Below are 21,555 nucleotides of genomic sequence, written 5' to 3'. Positions count from 1 at the left end.
ATTCATTGGAAGGACTGATGATAAAGCTTAAGCTCCAATACTTTGGCCACCTGATGTGAAGAACTGACTCTTTAGAAAAGACTCTAATGCTGGGAAGAGACTGAAGGCAGTAGAAGGGGATGGCAGAGGATGAGATGGTTGGATGGCATCACCAACGTGATGGATGTGAGTTTGAACAAGCTCCGGGAGTTGGTGATGGACATGGAAGTCTGGTGTGCTGCAGTCTGTGGGGTCGCAAATAGTTGGACAGGACTGAATGACTGAACTGAATTGAAACTCTAAAATGCAGTTTATTCCTATTCTACTCTAGTTTAAACATATCATTATTATGTATTTGTTTATGTGGTTATTTGTTTAACATCTAACTCTGCCTAGACTGTAGCTCCCTGTGAGCAAAGACCTTATTCACTATTTTATTTATGAGTGCCTAACAAGGCTTTTAGCACTTACAGGCATTTAAATGTTTACTGAAAAAAATTAAATAATGAGTGATAATGGAAAAAATAAACATCCTCCCAAAGTAGTACTGTAGAGGAATTTGCTATTGGAATTCTTGGGCTTATCTACTAGATTTGAACATTTTGTCATAGAGTTCTGTTCCATACACAGAATATTAATTTACTGATCATTAAGTTAGTTTCCCTTAATCTTGGAAGAAAAAGAATTACTTTTGTTCTTTTTCATGATATTTAAAATTACTAAATATCAACTACAGAATCCTAAATTGGAAGTGATCTAACAATAATTAAAATTCTAAACTGTTTCTAATAATTTATTATTTTCAACAAATAGTTATTGATGTTTTTCTCTATACAAAATGAGAGAATAAAAAGAATTGGACATAGATTTTTCCCTTAAAGAATATTCAGTGTAGTGGGAAGACAAAATACACAAATAATTAAAACAGCATATTCTGTATATTTCGATGATCCAACGGATGTCGACAATTTGATCTCTGGTTCCTCTGCCTTTTCTAAATCCAGCTTGAACATCTGGAAGTTCACGGTTCACGTACTACTGAGGCCTGGCTTGGAGAATTTTGAGCATTATTTTGCTAGTGTCTCAGATGAATGCAATTGTGAGGTAGTTTGAGCATCCTCTGGCATTGCCTTTCTTTGGGATTGGAATGAAACTGACCTTTCCCAGTCCTGTGGTCACTGCTGAGTTTTCGAAATTTGCTGGCATATTGAGTGCAGCAATTTCACAGCATCATCTTTCAGGATTTGAAATACCTCAACTGGAATTCCATCACCTCCACTAGCTTTGTTCGTAGTGATGCTTCCTAAGGCCCACTTGACTTTGCATTCCAGGATGTCTGCCTCTAGGTGAGTGATCACACAATCGTGATTATCTGGGTCATGAAGATCTTTTTTGTACAGTTCTTCTGTGTATTCTTGCCACCTCTTTCTAACATCCTCTGCTTCTGTTGGGTCCATACCATTTCTGTCCTTTATTGTGCTCATCTTTGCATGAAATATTCCCTTGGTGTCTCTAATTTTCTTGAAGAGATCTCTAGTCTTTCCCATTCTTTTGTTTTCCTCTATTTGCATTGATCACTGAGGAAGGCTTTCTTATCTCTCCTTGCTATTCTTCAGGCTCTCTATCAGATCTAATCCCTTGAATCTATTTCTCACTTCCACTGTATAATTATAAGGGATTTGATTTAGGTCATACTTGAATGATCTAGTGGTTTTCCCTACTTTCTTCAATTTCAATCTGAATTTGGCAATAAGGAGTTCATGATCTGAGCCACAGTCAGCTCCCAGTCTTGTTTTTGCTGACTGTATTGAGAGCTTCTCCATCTTTGGTTGCAAAGAATATAATAAATCCGATTTCAGTATTGACCATCTGGTGATGTCCATATGTAGAGTCTTCTCATATGTTGTTGGAAGAAGGTGTTTGTTATGACCAGTGTGTTCTCTTGGCAAAACTCTAGAAGCAAGAGAGTTCCAGAAAAACATCTACTTCTGTTTTATTGACTATGCCAAAGCCTTTGACTGTGTAGATCACAACAAAGTGTGGAAAATTCTTAAAGAGATGGGAATACCAGACCACCTGACTTGCCCCTTGAGAAATCTGTATGCAGGTGGAAGCAACAGAACTGAACATGGAACAACAGACTGGCTCCAAATCGGGAAAGGAGTATGTCAAGGCTGTATATTGTCACCCTGCTTATTTAACTTATATGCAGAGTACATCATGAGAAATGCTGGGCTGGATGAAGCACAAACTGAAATCACAAGCTGGGAGAAATATCAATAACCTCAGATATACAGATGACACCACCCTTATGGTTGAAAGCAAAGAGGAACTAAAGAGCCTCTTGATGAAAGTGAAAGAGGAGAGTAAAAATGTTGGCATAAAACTCAATACTCAGAAAACGAAGATCATGGCATCTGGTCCCATCACTTCATGGCAAATAGATAGTGAAACAGTGAAAACAGTGACAGGCTTTATTTTGGGGGGCTCCAAAATCACTGCAGATGGTGACTGCAGCCTTAAAATTAAGGGACACTTGCTCCTTGGAAGAAAAGTTATGACCTACCTAGACAGCATATTAAAAAGCAGAGATGTTACTTTGCCAACAAAGATCCATCTAGTCAAAGCTATGGTTTTTCCAGTAGACATATATGGATGTGAGAGTGGACCATAAAGAAAGCTGAGTGCCAAAGAATTGATGCTTTTGAACTGCAGTGTTGGAGAAGATTCTTGAGAGTCCCTTGGAATGCAAATAGGTCCAACCAGTCCATCCTAAAGGAAAAAAGAAAGACAAAGAAAGTGAAGTCACTCAGTTGTGTCCCACTCTTTGCGACCCCATGCCTGTAGCTCACCAGGGTCCTCTGTCCATGGAATTCTGCAGGCAAGAATACTGGAGCAGGTTGTCATTTCCTTATCCGGGGATCTTCCTAACCCAGGGATCGAACATGGATCTCTCCCGCATTACAGGCAGATGCTTTAACATCTGAGCCACCATGAAAGCCCCAGATCAGTCCTGAATATTCATTGGAGGAACTGATGCTGCAGCTGACACTCCAATACTTTGGTCACCTGATGTGAAGTGACTCATCTGAAAAAACCCTGAAGCTGGGAAAGATTATAGGTGGAAGTAGAAGGGGACCACAGAGGATGAGATGGTTGGTTGGCATCACCGACTCAATGGACATGAGTTTGAGTAAACTCTGGGAGTTGGTGATGGACAGGGAGGTCTGGCATGCTGCAGTCCATGGGGTCAAAAAGAGTGGGACACGACTGAGCGACTGAACTGAACTGAACTGATTTCTCTGTATTTAGAAGAAAAAGAGATTGCTTCCAGAAAGAGAAGAGGTGAAATGGAGAACTTTAGGAAAGAAGTGGTCATCAGTTTGGATTTTGACAGATAAATATTTGATCTTGCAAACATGTTGGGTGGGAGAAGCTTTCTGAGTAGAGAAAGCAGAATGAGCATGGAAGTGGCTAAGCAGGCAACTACAGAAAAGTGAGTGGTTCAGTTTTTACTGGAGCACTGATTGTGTGAAAGGGAATAGTAGACAATTGTAAACGTAGGTTGTTGAAGGTCTTGAATGCCAGATTAATGAATTTGGATGTTTTTGTTTTTTTTTCCTGAAACTTTGTAGTTTTTGAGCAGAAGATAACATGATGAGAGCCTTAAGAAACCAGAGACAGGAATTGTAACCAGGAGTCTTACAGTGGCTATGCAAAAGATAAGAGTCTCAGGAACAGGCTGGCTCTCAGATTTCATCTACTACTATTTTCTTCTTGGTTCTACATTTTAGCCACAAAAATCTTCCTTTGGTCCTCACATGAAGCCAAACTCACATCTATTTCATCATCTTTGTACCTGCCTGGAAATCACTTCTCCAGATTTTCAAATAGATTGCTTCTTTTTTTCATAATTCAGTTCTCAGTTCAATTATTGTATTTTTTTTTTAAAGGCCTTCCCTGACCACCTAATTTTCAGATATTCTTTCTCTGAACTACTCTCTATTACATCACTCCATTTTATTTTCATAAAACACATATCACTACCTTAAATCATGTTTATTTTAACATCTGCTCTCCAAGTAGAATATAAGCTACATGAGAGCAGGGATTTCACATTGTTTACCATCCCCTATAGAATACTACCTGACACATAGTATGCCTTCTGTAATTGTTGAATGAATAAACAAGTAACAAATTAACTCTGTGGGTCTAACATTTAAGAAGTAAAGTTTACAAAGTTAGATTCTGGAACTAGATTACCTGGTTTTGCGACCCAACTTGGAAACTTCCTATTTCTAAAATCTTAGACAAGATACTTAACCTCTCTTTGCCTCATTCTCTTCTGTGCCTCATACATACCATATGTATGCCTGTCACATGGAACTGTGAGGATTAACTGAGCTTTATATGTAAGTGTAAAGCATTTAGAATAGGGCCTGGCACATAGTAAGTCCATGCAAGTGAGAGCCATAATTACTGTTGTTAAATAACATAGAGTTTCAATTATGTTTAGTACACTGAACAGAAGTAGGATATATTCTAACCTTTTCTAGAATCTAGCTTAGTTACCAGCGTTAGTACCAACTGTTTGATGTGATTTTTATATCACAGATATATAACTTTTGCAAAACAGTGAGGTTAAAAGTAACTGGAAAATGCTACAAAAGCTTCAATTATTTTTTCATTTGTTTTTAGGTGAAGACAAAGCAAGAATCAGAACTGAAACTCAAATCATTTGTTCCTCCATATGTGTGTAATTTGACATTTTAAATTTATGCTAATTTTTAACTTATTGCTTTTTAAACTATAAACTAATTTTTAAATTTCCTGTATGTTTTAGGCTCTTCAACCAGAATTATATTTGCTTCCTATAATGGATCATTTAGGAAATATTTATTCAGCATCAGCAGCAGTTTCTTTAGATGAACAGCAGACTAATAATGGTGTTGCTGAGCCTGACAGAATAATACACAGACCACTTAATGTAACTCTGTCAAAGGAAGAACCTGGAACAGATCCTAGTGTTTTAGAAAATGCTTTGAAAGAACATCTTGACAAGAATCAGGAAGAAGGTGATTTCAACTGGAATGAAGTTGTTATAGTACATTTTAATAGTCAAGTCTGGGCAAACTGGGCAAATCTAGCCTTACAAATACAGGCAATATAATAGGAAAGCTCCAATTCAACTTGGGGATTTTTAAAAATAGTTGTACGAGTTGGGAGGAAAAAAAAAAGACTAATCTAAATACTATGCTAAAATAAAAATAAAATCAAAATACAACAAAGTCTACCACCTATTATAATTTCAGATAAAGTTAAGGCTAAAGGAGAAGAGAAGGGAAGTGATTGTTACATAAAACCTTACTGTTATAAGTTCAGAAGTATCTTATCCAGGTAAACAGTATCAGGCCAAAGCAAAATAACTTTAATATTGGGAGACATTTGGATTTCAAAGATTAAAATTTTTGTATGATTACACATACCAACTTACTGGTAATTTAGTTCTCAAAAAGTGGTAGGTTTTTAAAAACTCAAACTTTTAAACATATAAATTAAGCTGGTACTACACTCTAAGAATATATTGAAATAAGTTGGATTTTTTTTACCTGGCTGCATACAGCAAATAAATTGTGATGGAAAACCAAATATACTAAAAATTAAGAATTAAATGAAACCCCCTCAATTAATGACAACACTCTTTACAGCTGCAAAATACACTTATTCTTAATTAGTTGCATTTTTCTTCATCTTCAATAATAACAATTATTGCATTCTGCATTCTAAGTTTATACTGTGCCTAGTGATATTCCAAACTTAGCCTCTTCTTGTGTGTGTGTGTGTGTGTGTGTGTGCTTCACCTTAGGTACATTTAACATGGGCTTCCCAAGTGGCACAGTGATAAAGAATCACCTGCCAATTCAGGAGACACAAGCGACATGGGTTTTATCCCTGCATTGGAAAGGCCCCTGGAGGAGGAAATGGCAACCTGCTCTAGTATTCTTGCCTGGAAAATCCCAAGGACAGAGGAGCCTGAGGCTACAGTCCGTGGGGTCTCAAAAGAATCAGAAACGACTGAGCATACACACATTTAATGTGATCAGTGAGAGTCTTTACCTTATTTTTTTTTTATCTAGGTATATCCCTGCAGTTATATATATGGCTTTCCAGTTATGGTATCAATTAGAGGTTAAATGAAAAAACACCTGGGAAAAAAGTTAATTGTGGAATTCCAGTAGTCCTGAAAAATACAAGATCAAGTAACTAATGAAGTAGGCAATTACCCTACATAAAGTTATGAGTAGTATCATATTTTATACCCTAGGCTACTGGCCAAGTCCCTGAACTATGCTACTTTCACAAAACCCCAAAAAAGTATTTGATTGAGAATATTTAATCTTATGAATTTTGTGTAATTGTAATTTTTAAATAGTATTAATTTCTTGGTGCTTCACATCAAAAAAATTAACTATAATTTAACTGAGAGCCTAGTGTATGCTCATTTTTAAAAGTTCTAGAAACATCAATAACTATTAAGAAAATAAGGATTAACAATAGTTTCACCATCCAGAGATAGCTGTTGTAAAATGAAAGTGAAAATTGCTCTGTCATGTTTGACTCTTTGCAACCCCTTGGAATTCTCCAAGCCAGAATACTGGAGTGGGTAGCCCTTCCCTTCTCCAGGGGATCTTCCTACCCAGGGATCGAACCCAGGTCTCCCACACTGCAGGCAGTTTCTTTACCAGCAAGGGAAGCCCATAGCTATTAGTATCTGTTAGTATTTTGGTGTATATTCTTCCAATTTTTTTTTAGTTCATATAAATATGTTTTAACTTTTGAAAAATGAGGACACATACAAACTCTTTTAAATCCTCTTCTTTTAGAAAATGTCACAGACATGTCATGCCAATAAATATAGATCTACATCATTATAGACTTCTCTTGTGGTATATTTGTTTATATAACCTTGATTTAATATTCTTGCTATTATGAATGGTGCTATAAGCAACATTTTTCTAAATACAGTGCATATATTCTAAATAAATTCTAAATTTATGCATTCTAAATACATGCATTTATCCTACTATCTTCTTAGAAGTTTAATGGCTGTTTCTCAGGGAATGTGTTTTGTTTGTTATTCTTATATTCATCTGTTTTATTTTTTAGATTCCATGTATAAATGATAACATATAGTATTTGTCTTTCTCTGACTGGTATATTTCACTATGCTTCTTAAAAGAGCTTTCCAGCCTTGTGTGCCTCTTTCTGGTCACTCTTCCTCCTTCCCCAATAAAAAGAGTGCTCTGATTTTTTTTTTTAATTATATATTTTTTGCAGTGCTGAGTCTTGGTTACTGTGTGCGGGCTTTCTCTAGTTGCAGTTAGCAGGGGTTACTCTCTAGTCACAGTGCACGGTCTTCTTATTGTGGTAGCTTCTCTTGTTGCAGAACACTGGCTCTAGGGTGTGTGGGCTTCAGTAGTTGTGGTACACAGGCTTGGATGCCTCGTGGAATGTGAATCTTCCCAGACCAGGGATCAAGCCCATGTCCCCTGCATTGGTTGGTGGATTCCAAACCAGTGACCACCAGGGAAGTCCTACTTGATTTTTTGAGATAATTATTTTCTTACTTTTTTTATAGTTTTATTACAACCTCAATGTGTATTCCTTAATAATAATTTAGTTTTGTCTCTTTTGAATTTTATTTATAATCATATTGAAACTTTTTTCTTTTACTTGACATTATAATTGAAAGATTCAACAATGTTGTCATGTATAATACTATTTCATTTCTTTTTACTGTTGTATAATATTTTATTGTATGATCATATCATGATTTATTTACCTATTCTGCTGACAGACAGTTGGTTTCCAATTTGGGGCTATTACAAATATGCTATTTTGTACATTCTTGTACATGAGTCCTAAATGCATATGTGCAAAAGAATCTCAAAAAAGTATACCTAGAATTAGCATTGTATGTATATGTTCAACTTTACTAAATAATTTCCATGTGTTTTCCAAAGTGACTGTACCCAGTACCAAAAAGTTGTTTCTAAAAGTTGTATCAAAAGTTCCTGTTGAACCATAATCTTGCTGTCAGACTACATTCTGGATAATTTGTTCACCTCTTTCTTCCAAATCTACCTTACCAATTCTCTTTTTAGCTATGTCTAATCTGCTATTAAACCCTTACACTGAATTTATAATTCCAAATATTCTATTTCTCTTTTCTAGTCATTCTCTTTGCTTAAACATTTCTTCATATGTTTCATGGCCATTTGGATTTGTCTTCATCCAAGTGTTTTGCCTATTTTATGTTCTCTTAAATATTGATTCATTTTGTTGTTGTTGTTCAGTCAGTTGCTCAGTCATATCTGACTCTGCAGCTGCATGGACTGCAGCATACCAGGCCTCTCTGTCCTTCACCATCACCCACAGCCTGCTCAAACTCATGTCCATTAAGTCAGAGATGCCATCCAACCATCTCATCCTCTGTCGTCCCCTTCTCCTGCCTTCAATCTTTCCCGGCATCAGGGTCTTTTCTAATGAGTCAGTTCTTCGCATCAGGTGACCCAAGTATTGGAGTTTCGGCTTCAGCATCAGTCCTTCCAATGAATATTCAGGACTGATTTTATTTAGGATGGACTGGTTGGATCTCCTTGCAGTCTAAGGGACTCTCAAGAGTCTTCTCCAACACCACAGTTCAAAAGCATCAATTCTTTGGCACTCAGCTTTCTTTATGGTCCAACTCTCACATCCATACATGACTACTGGAAAAACCATAGCTTTGACTAGATGGACCTTTGTTGGCAAAGTAATGTCTCTGCTTTTTAATATATTCTCTAGATTGGTCATAGCTTTTCTTCCAAGGAGCAAGCGTCTTTTAATTTCAAGGCTGCAGTCACCATCTGCAGGGATTTTGGAGCCCCAAAAAATAAAGTCTGACACTGTTTCCATTTTTTCCCCATCTATTTGCCATGAAGTGATGGGACTGGATGCCATGATCTTAGTTTTCTGAATATTGAGTTTTAAGCCAGCTTTTTCACTCTCCTCTTTCACTTTCATCAAGGGGTTCTTTAGCTCCTCTTTGCTTTCTGCCATAAGGGTGGTGTCATCTGCATATCTAAGGTTATTGATATTTCTCCTGGCAATCTTGGTTTCCAGCTTGTGCTTCATCCAGCCCAGCATTTCTCATGATGTACTTTGCATATAAGTTATTAAAGCAGGGTGACAATATGTACAGATATTTTTCCAGCAGTTGTATGTATATGTGTGTGTGTGTGTGTGTATTTCTATATAATTCACTCTAGATTTTAGTTTGTGGCTTGTCTTTTTATTCTCTTTAGATTCTTTTGAGGAAAGGAATTCTTAAATTTTGTCAGCATGTTTTAACAATTACAGAGATGAGTGTTGACATTTTCAGCTCTGTTTTGTTTTGTGCATTTTGAAGCTCTTTTATGAGATGTATGCACAATTTAGGATTGTTATGTTTTCTTGAAAAAAATTGACTTCTATGTTATTATGTAATGTTTCTCTTTATCTCTGGTAATGGTCTTCAATTTGAAATTCACTTAGTCTGATATTAATATAATCACTCTAGCTTTCTTTTGATTAGTTTTTTGATGGTATATCTTTTTCTATTTAACTTTTATCTGACTTTATATTCCAAATGGGTTTCCTGTAAACAACATATATATATATACCTTACCTTTTAATCCAGTTTGACCAACTGTGCCTTTTATTAATATTAGGCGTGTTTAGACCATTTACATTTAATGTAATTACTGATGTGGTTGGTTTTAAATGTACCATTTTATTATTTATTTTCTATTTGTCTCATCTGTTTTCTGTTTCTTCCTTGACTTTTTTTTTTGTTGAGTAGTTTTTTTTTATTCAATTTTATCTCCACCATTGGCTCATTAGTTATTCCTCATTTTAAAAAGCATTTAGTGGTTACTGTAGGTTGATGGTCAGAAAACACCTTTTTTAAAATTTAAATCCATGCCCTACGGCTTATTTTTTTTTATAAATAAACTTACTTGAACACAGCCATGCCCTTTCATTTACATATTGTCAATGACTGTTTTTGCACTGCAATGATAGAGTTGAGTAGTTGTGACAAAGACCATGGTCTACTAGCCTGAAATATTTGCTGTCTGTATTTTAAGAAGTGTCTCCAGGATATACATTATATATACCTTTAATTTGAAGTATACTTTCAATTATATACAACTTCATACATAGTATGAGAACCTTACAGCAATATACTTCTATTCTCTCCCTCAAATCTTCTGTGCTATTGTTGTTATACATCTTACCCCTATATGTGTTACAAACTCCATAATACATTTTTATTGTTTTTGCTCTTAGTGTGCATTATCTTTTTTGTGTGTGTGTGCATTATCTTTTAAAGAAATTAAAAATAAGGGGTAAATGACTTTTTTAAATTTAGGAGAGAATTTCTTTCCCCTAACCTAGTAGTAGTAAACCAATGCTTTGTATGTTTGTGATCCTGGGCCCAAGATGATCCTGCCAGCTTTTGCTTCTTTCCTTCCTTTAGGCTTTATCTAAGACTAGGGGTGGAAAGGTTTCCTTACCCTCCTCAGTAATAAAAATTTATTTATTTTTTGGCCATGCTAGGTCTTCATTGCTCTGTGGACTTTTCTCTAGTTATGGCAAGCAGGGGCTACTCTCTAGTGGTGTGTGGGTTTCTCACTGCGGTGGCTTCTCTTGTTGTGGAGCACAGGCTGTAGAGCACAGACAGGTTCAATAGTTGTGGTGCATAGGCTTAGTTGCACCACGGTATGAGGCATCTTCCTGGATCAGGGATTAAACTCGTGTCTCCTGCATTGGCAGATGGATTCTTTACCACTGGGCCACAAGGAAGCCTCCTTTTTACTTCTTCAAACAATGACAATTACTTCCTCCAATGCTCTGCCAAAAATGAAACATCTTATTTTCTCCTTGGAGGAAATTAGAATCTGATTTCTTATAAACTTAACTCTGATGAGTTCAGTTATTATTTTATAGATGGTGTTTTTCTCCTTGTTCAGGTGGGAGCAGTTTTGTCTTTCTATATCCTCAGCAAAAGTGGAGCTGCAGTTCTTTAGTCAAGTTTGTCAGCATTTTCTTTCATGATAAGTGCTTCCTCTGTATTAAGATGTCTTCTTTAAAAAATCCCTTTGCTGTGAGGATATGGCCCTGTATTATATTACAAATATTTTATGGTTAGCTTTTCACATTTAGTTCATTAATATACCAGGAATTTATTTTTATGTGTGATGTGAGATGAAGTTCCTTAATTTTTATCATATGTGCACTATCATTTATTGATGATAGTTGTACAGTGTCTTAAAATTGTCAGATTACTCTTTAGTGGTGCTTGAGAATACAAAATATCTGAGCTCTAACATTGTGATATTATCAAAATATAACTGGTAAAAATATGCACAGCATATTTCATTGGTTCTTTAATGAAGGAGAAAAGATGTATTTCTTATTTTTTCATATTAGAATGGATAGTCATTTCTATTTGTTATCTTTTAGTCTTTTCCAGCACTACACATCTCTATATTTTTTGACATGCCTCAACTTTATCATGTTTAATCTTTGATTGTTGTTGCCCCCAAGCCAGTACACTTTCTTATTTCTTTCGTTCCATCATTCTTCCAGTTGTTCAAACTTAAAGCTTTGAAAATTTCCTTATTGTAAAATGATAGATTCTTAGTTTAAAGGAAACTTAAAAACCATCTTGAGTGGCCTTCTTGCTTATATCTCCTTTCTAGTGTATCTTCTAGACTGCCATCGGCATCATTCTTGTTACAAGTTGGATTATTTATCTTCCTATTTAAAAACCCTTGAAAGAGTCACTGATTAAGCCCCCTTAAAAAGGCATAGAGAGGGGAGGAGGAGCCAAGATGGCGGAGGAGTAGGACGGGAAGAACACTTTCTCCCCCACAAATTCATCAAAAGAGCATTTAAACGTCGAGTAAATTCCACAAAACAACTTCTGAATGCCGGCAGAGGACATCAGGCAACCAGAAAAGCAATCCAACTCTTCGAAAGGAGGTAGGAAAAAATATAAAAGACAAAAAAAGAGACAAAAGAGGGAGGGACGGAGTTCCGTCCCGGGAAGGGAGTCTTAAAAAGAGAGAAGTTTCCAAACACCAGGAAACCTTCTCACTGCCGAATCTGTGCCGAGCTTTGGAAGCACAGCAGGAAGAAAAAATAAATAAACAATTAAAACTCGAAGATTGCGAGTCCTACGGTAACTCCCCCAGCGGAGAAGCAGCGCAGACGCCTGCACGCGCCATTAGCAAGCGGGGGCTGGGCAGGGAGGCGCAGCTGCATCGCTTAGAGTAAGAATCTGGCCTGAATACCCTGAGCACTATCTGAGCGAAATAATTTGGGCTAGCAAACCAGACTGTGGGATATCTACCACGCGAAAAGCCAGCCCCAACCTAAGACACCGCCAGGCCCGCGCACGGAACAAAGAATTGAACAGAGATAGCCGGCTGCAGACCTTCCCCCTCCAGTGACAGGCAGCCAGAGCCGGAAGGGGGCAATCGCAGCCCCAGAGAGACATTATCTATAAAACTGTAAGCAGGCTTCTTTGCTAACTAAAACTTTTTGGGGGTCTGGACGGTTAACATCTGCCTGAGAAGGTGCACCGGTTTTACACCCAGATAACCGAGGGGTGGGGAGGCGATAAGTCGCAGCATTGGCGCTCGCCAAACACCTCATCACTTGAGCTGCTCGGACCTGGGAAGAGCACAAAACTCAGGCCCAACTGAGTCTGCGCCTCTGAGGACTACCCGAGTGCCTGAACCTGAGCGGCTTGGACCTGGGAGGTACATGCAACCCAGGGCCAGCCTCGGATTGTTCCCGGCGGAACAACCTAGAGCCCGAGCAGTGTGGGCAGGGAGGCTACACGCGCCGTGAGCGGGGGCAGACCCAGTGTGGCTGAGGCACTGCGAGCGCACGCCAGTGTTATTTGTTTGCAGCATCCCTCCCTCCCTCCCCACAGCGCGACTGAACAAAGAGAAGAAATACAGCTCCACCCATCAGAACACCGACACAAGCTTCCCTAACCAGGAAACCTTGACAAGCCACCTGTACAAACCCACACACAGCGAGGAAAAGCCACAATAAAGAGAACTCCACAAACTGCCAGAATACAGAAAGGACACCCCAAACTCAGCAATTTAAACAAGATGAAGAGACAGAGGAATAGCCAGCAGATAAAGGAACAGGATAAATGCCCACCAAACCAAACAAAAGAGGAAGAGATAGGGAATCTACCTGATAAAGAATTCCGAATAATGATAGTGAAATTGATCCAAAATCTTGAAATTAAAATGGAATCACAGATAAATAGCGTGGAGACAAGGATTGAGAAGATGCAAGAAAGGTTTAACAAGGACCTAGAAGAAATAAAAAAGAGTCAATATATAATGAATAATGCAATAAATGAAATTAAAAACACTCTGGAGGCAACAAATAGTAGAATAACAGAGGCAGAAGATAGGATTAGTGAATTAGAAGATAGAATGGTAGAAATAAATGAATCAGAGAGAATAAAAGAAAAACGAATTAAAAGAAATGAGGACAATCTCAGAGACCTCCAGGACAATATTAAACGCTACAACATTCGAATCATAGGGGTTCCAGAAGAAGAAGACAAAAAGAAAGACCATGAGAAAATACTTGAGGAGATAATAGTTGAAAACTTCCCTAAACTGGGGAAGGAAATAATCACCCAAGTCCAAGAAACCCAGAGAATCCCAAACAGGATAAACCCAAGGCGAAACACCCCAAGACACATATTAATCAAATTAACAAAGATCAAACACAAAGAACAAATATTAAAAGCAGCAAGGGAAAAACAACAAATAACACACAAGGGAATTCCCATAAGGATAACAGCTGATCTTTCAATAGAAACCCTTCAAGCCAGGAGGGAATGGCAAGACATACTTAAAATGATGAAAGAAAATAAGCTACAGCCCAGATTATTGTATCCAGCAAGGATTTCATTCAAGTATGAAGGAGAAATCAAAAGCTTCTCAGACAAGCAAAAGCTGAGAGAATTCTGCACCACCAAACCAGCTCTCCAACAAATACTAAAGGATATTCTCTAGACAGGAAACACAAAAATGGTGTATAAATTCAAACCCCAAACAATAAAGTAAATGGCAACGGGATCATACTTATCAGTAATTACCTTAAACGTAAATGGGTTGAATGCCCCAACCAAAAGACAAAGACTGGCTGAATGGATACAAAAACAAGACCCCTACATATGTTGTCTACAGGAGACCCACCTCAAAACAGGGGACACATACAGACTGAAAGTGAAGGGCTGGAAAAAGATTTTCCATGCAAATAGGGACCAAAAGAAAGCAGGAGTAGCAATACTCATAGCAGATAAAATAGACTTTAAAACAAAGGCTGTGAAAAGAGACAAAGAAGGTCACTACATAATGATCAAAGGATCAATCCAAGAAGAAGATATAACAATTATAAATATATATGCACCCAACACGGGAGCACCGCAGTATGTAAGACAAATGCTAACAAGTATGAAAGGAGAAATTAACAATAACACAATAATAGTGGGAGATTTTAATACCCCACTCACACCTATGGATAGATCAACTAAACAGAAAATTAACAAGGAAACACAAACTTTAAACGATACAATAGACCAGTTAGACCTAATTGATATCTATAGGACATTTCATCCCAAAACAATGAATTTCACCTTTTTCTCAAGCGCACATGGAACCTTCTCCAGGATAGATCACATCCTGGGTCATAAAGCTAGCCTTGGTAAATTCAAAAAAATAGAAATCATTCCAAGCATCTTTCTGACCACAATGCAGTAAGATTAGATCTCAATTACAGGAGAAAAACTATTAAAAATTCCAACATATGGAGGATGAACAACACCCTGCTGAATAACCAACAAATCACAGAAGAAATCAAAAAAGAAATCAAAATTTGCATAGAAATGAATGAAAATGAAAACACAACAACCCAAAACCTGTGGGACACTGTAAAAGCAGTCCTAAGGGGAAAGTTCATAGCAATACAGGCACACCTCAAGAAACAAGAAAAAAGTCAAATAAATAACCTAACTCTACACCTAAAGCAACTAGAAAAGGAAGAAATGAAGAACCCCAGGGTTAGTAGAAGGAAAGAAATCTTAAAAATTAGAGCAGAAATAAATGCAAAAGAAACAAAAGAGACCATAGCAAAAATCAACAAAGCCAAAAGCTGGTTCTCTGAAAGGATAAATAAAATTGATAAACCATTAGCCAGACTCATCAAGAAACAAAGGGAGAAAAATCAAATCCATAAAATTAGAAACGAAAATGGAGAGATCACAACAGACAACACAGAAATACAAAGGATTATAAGAGACTATTATCAACAATTATATGCCAATAAAATGGACAACGAGGAAGAAATGGACAAACTCTTAGAAAAGTACAACTTTCCAAAACTCGACCAGGAAGAAATAGAAAACCTTAACAGACCCATCACTAGCACGGAAATTGAAACTGTAATCAAAAATCTTCCAGCAAACAAATGCCCAGGTCCAGACGGCTTCACAGCTGAATTCTACCAAAAATTTAGAGAAGAGCTAACACCTATCCTGCTCAAACTCTTCCAGAAAATTGCAGAGGAAGGTAAACTTCCAAACTCATTCTATGAGGCCACCATCACCCTAATACCAAAACCTGACAAAGATCCTACAAAAAAAGAAAACTACAGGCCAATATCACTGATGAACATAGATGCAAAAATCCTAAACAAAATTCTAGCAATCAGAATCCAACAACACATTAAAAAGATCATACACCATGACCAAGTGGGCTTTATCCCAGGGATGCAAGGATTCTTCAATATCCGCAAATCAATCAATGTAATACACCACATTAACAAATTGAAAAACAAAAACCATATGATTATCTCAATAGATGCAGAGAAAGCCTTTGACAAAATTCAACACCCATTTATGATAAAAACTCTCCAGAAAGCAGGAATAGAAGGAACATAACATAATAAAAGCTATATATGACAAACCCACAGCAAACATTATCCTCAATGGTGAAAAATTGAAAGCATTTCCTCTAAAGTCAGGAACAAGACAAGGGTGCCCACTTTCACCATTACTATTCAACATAGTTTTGGAAGTTTTGGCCACAGCAATCAGAGCAGAAAAAGAAATAAAAGGAATCCAAATTGGAAAAGAAGAAGTAAAACTCTCACTATTTGCAGATGACATGATCCTCTACATAGAAAACCCTAAAGACTCCACCAGAAAATTACTAGAACTAATCAATGATTATAGTAAAGTTGCAGGATATAAAATCAACACACAGAAATCCCTTGCATTCCTATACACTAATAATGAGAAAACAGAAAGAGAAATTAAGGAAACAATTCCATTCACCATTGCAACGGAAAGAATAAAATACTTAGGAATATATCTACCTAAAGTAACTAAAGACCTATATATAGAAAACTATAAAACACTGGTGAAAGAAATCAAAGAGGACACTAATAGATGGAGAAATATACCATGTTCATGGATTGGAAGAATCAATATAGTGAAAATGAGTATACTACCCAAAGCAATTTATAGATTCAATGCAATCCCTATCAAGCTACCAACAGTATTCTTCACAGAGCTAGAACAAATAATTTCACAATTTGTATGGAAATACAAAAAACCTCGAATAGCCAAAGCGATCTTGAGAAAGAAAAACTGGAGGAATCAACCTACCTGACTTCAGGCTCTACTACAAAGCCACAGTTATCAAGACAGTATGGTACTGGCACAAAGACAGAAATATAGATCAATGGAACAAAATAGAAAGCCCAGAGATAAATCCACGCACATATGGACACCTTATCTTTGACAAAGGAGGCAAGAATATACAATGGATTAAAGACAATCTCTTTAACAAGTGGTGCTGGGAAATCTGGTCAACCACTTGTAAAAGAATGAAACTAGAACACTTTCTAACACCATATACAAAAATAAACTCAAAATGGATTAAAGATCTCAACGTAAGACCAGAAACTATAAAACTCCTAGAGGAGAACATAGGCAAAACACTCTCTGACATACATCACAGCAGGATCCTCTATGACCCACCTGCCAGAATATTGGAAATAAAAGCAAAAATAAACAAATGGGACCTAATTAAACTTAAAAGCTTCTGCACATCAAAGGAAACTATTAGCAAAGTGAAAAGACAGCCTTCAGAATGGGAGAAAATAATAGCAAATGAAGCAACCGACAAACAACTAATCTCAAAAACATACAAGCAACTCCTTCAGCTCAACTCCAGAAAAATAAATGACCCAATCAAAAAATGGGCCAAAGATCTAAATAGACATTTCTCCAAAGAAGACATACAGATGGCTAACAAACACATGAAAAGATGCTCAACATCACTCATTATCAGAGAAATGCAAATCAAAACCATTATGAGATATCATTTCACACCAGTCAGAATGGCTGCGATCCGAAAGTCTACAAATAATAAATGCTGGAGAGGGTGTGGAGAAAAGGGAACCCTCTTACACTGTTGGTGGGAATGCAAACTAGTACAGCCACTATGGAGAACAGTGTGGAGATTCCTTAAAAAACTGGAAATAGAACTGCCTTATGATCCAGCAATCCCACTGCTGGGCATACACACTGAGGAAACCAGAAGGGAAAGAGACACGTGTACCCCAATGTTCATCGCAGCACTGTTTATAATAGCCAGGACATGGAAGCAACCTAGATGTCCATCATCAGATGAATGGATAAGAAAGCAGTGGTACATATACACAATGGAGTATTACTCAGCCATTAAAAAGAATACATTTGAATCAGTTTTAATGAGGTGGATGAAACTGGAGCCTATTATACAGAGTGAAGTAAGCCAGAAGGACAAACACCAATACAGTATACTAACGCATATATATGGAATTTAGAAAGATGGTAACGATAACCCTGTATACGAGATAGCAAAAGAGACACTGATGTATAGAACAGTCTTATGGACTCTGTGGGAGAGGGAGAGGGTGGGAAGATTTGGGAGAATGGCATTGAAACATGTGAAATGTCAATAAAATTAAAAAAAAAAAAAAGGCATAGAGAACTATTCATATTCTTAACTTCAAATCCAGATTACAAATGTTGGGCCATGCAGCCCAATTCCAAAAAGCTTTCTTCACATAGATTATGATATGAATGGAGCTTTCAGGCTTTGTTTAATGTGGTAGTTGGTTCAATAATTTTTACCTGGTATTAGTAATAATACTATTATTGCCTGGAAAATTCCATGGACAGAGAAGCCTGGCAGGCTATATATAGTCCATGGGGTGGCAAAGAGTTAAACACAACTAAGCAACTGAGTACACACACACACACTGTTATTATTATAGTTTGGTGGTAGGAAGGGGAGGAAGAAGCACCATGTAGTACAACTGGAGGTAGGTAGGGATTTAGCTGCAAAATCCTTGTTTGCAAAGCTACAAAGTTTTGTAGGTAATGGAGAGCCATTTAAAGTTTTTAACAGGAATGGTGTAATTGGATTTCAGTTCCAGAAAAACAATGTGGGAGACAATATGGAGACTAGACTGAGGTGATAAAGACCTGAACTAGGAAATGCTATGGAATGGAAATCAGAACTTGAAATCTAAAGCCTTCTAATGATTGCATACTGTGCAGAAAGTGTTTTATATGCACTATTGCCATTTTAGAGCTAAGGAAACTGAAGTGAGAAATAACTTACCTGAGGTCACACATGCTGTGATAATGCCCGGACGGGAACACTTATATGTTTGTGTATGTAAAATAACAAATGACATATGCTCTGTATTTATACCCTGTGCTTCCCAGAGGAGGATCCTCAGAATACTATTTTAAAACATACTTTTGGCAAAAGCTTTTTAGAGACAACTAGATTTGAATAAAACCCAACTTACCTCACCTTGTATATATTGTACATAAAAACAGAGAAATCCTACAATAGGTGTGTGTCTTTATGGGATTTGTGTTCCTGTTAGGATTGCTTTAATCCAATTTTCCGCAAACTGAATTTACCAAAGAATTCTCCTTTTGCAAAAACTAAAGGTTTCATGAAATTCAGTTTGGAAATAATAAAGTTCATGGAGATATTGAAACATGGATAAGAATATATAGTATATACATGTAAATATTATTTTAGTATTTTCTTAATATTGTAAACTTTCTTTGCTATGGGTGGATATCAGCATCAGCTGGGGGAAAAGCTACTCCAAATGAGAATCAGTTCGGAAATAATCAAACTGGAAATCCTGAATTGCCAGGATCACAGGAAGATTCAGATAATGATTATTTTAGCCACAGTAAAAGGTAATTAGTATGAATGTTGATTCTACATGTCATAATCTATAAGAGTGAGATAGCCAGGGTACTGTCTTAGAATCTTCTAATTAAAACAAGGACCAAGTGAAGTTAATGACATTTTTAGCTAAAACCACCTTGATTCTGATGTTTACTGTTGTATACTAGTATTTCCCTCCAATATAATGGGGGATAATGTATTGCTTAAATTTATTCTATTGTTATTATTTTGTCATCAGGGGCAACCTAAATGGCAAAAAAGTTTCTGTCCTCATTTTTGTTTCCTAGAATTAATTTTTCTGGCTCTTTTACATTCCTGGTTATGGTAAACTAATCATTATGCTTGTGTTTCACATTGGTATAATTTCAGTCAAAATTATAGTACTTAAACCACAGTTTGCATACAGCCTTTTGCAATTAAGGTAAGAAATTTTATAAATAATTATTCTCAAAATAACTATAAATAAAGTATGTTTATTAAATTTCCAGTTAGTTTACCTTGCTATCAACATTGGACTGTGATTTGAATTTAGCTATAATGGACGAGTCTGAGCAAACTCCGAAAGATAGAGGACAGGGAAACCTGGTGCACTGCAGTCCATGGGGTCACAAGGAATCAGACATAGCGACTGAACAACAACATAATGAAATATTATCTTATAACTCATGCTAAATGTAGTTTATGTTAATCATTAATGAGTTTGAAAGATAAAATAATAGTTTTGAGATGACTTTAAAATTTTTTAATGTTATATTTGTGTTTATGGAATGTTAAACAATTAAAAACATGAAAAGCTAATATTCATGGAATCATTTTTAATATGACTTTCAATTTTATCATTCCCTTTTAAGTCAGTTTCTTTGGAAAAATGAAGATGATAGAGCTAATATCATTAGAAGAGAGGATAATCCGGTATGATTTCTAAATTTTTCTTAAATGTGATATTGTACCATATTTATACTGAAATTGAAATGAAACTGCAGATTAAAATGCCTAAGTCTTCTACCTTATACATTAGAGACGGGGGAGACAAACCTCAAGAAAATTCAGGAGCCTGCCAATTCAGTGAAATTTCTGGGGGTTTTATGGTCTGGGAGATATGCTGAGATATGCCCTTTAAAGTAAAAAACCAGGTATTTGAACCTTGCCCCAGCTACCATTGAAAATGAGTCACTCAATATAGAGTCATTCGACCTCTTTCAAATTTGGAGATTTATTGCATTCAAATGTGTGGCTCCAATATTTCCTTTTTTTTTTTTTTAAATCAAGTAATCTAAAAGACTACCAACTTTGGGCAGAAACAACTCACAAAGTAATCCAAGAGACACAGCAAACAGTGTGGCCAGTTGTGTGCTAACATTCATCTAGTCCATTGATACTTGATATGTAATAGGTTGGAATGCTGAATGGAGTCTGAGACAAGTCCTAGTAGAAGAATCACAGCTCCGAGCCTTTGAGTTTTGGAGTAAAGGCATGCCATCTGCAGCAAATAATTATTTTGTTGTTGCTAGATATTACTAAAACATGCTATCTTCACACTTAAAAATGAAATTTTTCCACCTGGTGGGTACTGAATGCTATTTCACTATGGCCTGAATTTTAATTTCCCAGGTTACCCATACAGTTGGTTTGATCCTGTTTATATAGTTTATGGGCTCCATTTTAATAACTTTTTTGAAGAACTACCTTTTCAAGTAGTTGAAGTATTTTTCTCTTATTGCAAATCAAGATACTAACTTCTTACTTCTTCTTGTTTACATCTATTTGGTATACCCCATCTTCCTCCTCTACTTTTTCCCCCAACTTTTCTGGATTGCATTGTTTTAGGTACCTCTTTATAGGCATCATAAACTTGGGTTTCATTTTGTAAACAGTCTGAAAGGCATTTTCATTTAGTAGATGAGTTATCTCCTTCTATGTTACGATGGGATTGATATATTTGACCTCAAATTTGTCATTTTACTTTGCTATAATTACTATGTGGCTTATTTGCACTTTCCCCCTTCCTCGAATGTAGGAAGGTTGAATCTTATTCTAGTGTTTACCTTTATACTAATACAAGTTTTTGTTAGTATTCCTCACCCTCCTTTTTCCTTTTTTAAAATTTATGCTTCTTCAAAAATTTGAAATTTTTGATTCGTTACCTCTAAAATTATCCTCTGACTCCTACCTTACATTC

The 21,555-nt window shown here is 36.5% G+C and overlaps 1 protein-coding gene across 1 annotated transcript in view; it reads left to right on the top strand.

The window, feature by feature from the left end:
• SPATA1 (spermatogenesis associated 1) overlaps window positions 1-21,555 on the top strand; it is a 76,508-nt gene that overhangs the window by 20,609 nt on the left and 34,344 nt on the right. Inside the window, 4 exon segments of the mRNA XM_059885105.1 lie at window positions 4,678-4,731; window positions 4,823-5,054; window positions 19,264-19,384; window positions 20,228-20,288. Coding sequence (XP_059741088.1) covers window positions 4,678-4,731; window positions 4,823-5,054; window positions 19,264-19,384; window positions 20,228-20,288 — 468 coding nt within the window.

The sequence above is a fragment of the Bos taurus genome, chromosome 3 (assembly GCF_002263795.3).
Source record: "Bos taurus isolate L1 Dominette 01449 registration number 42190680 breed Hereford chromosome 3, ARS-UCD2.0, whole genome shotgun sequence".
In the NCBI taxonomy this organism is placed as follows: domain Eukaryota; kingdom Metazoa; phylum Chordata; class Mammalia; order Artiodactyla; family Bovidae; genus Bos; species Bos taurus.
The sequence above is the reverse complement of the archived record's forward strand: the minus strand, read 5'-3'. Positions and strand labels throughout refer to the sequence as shown.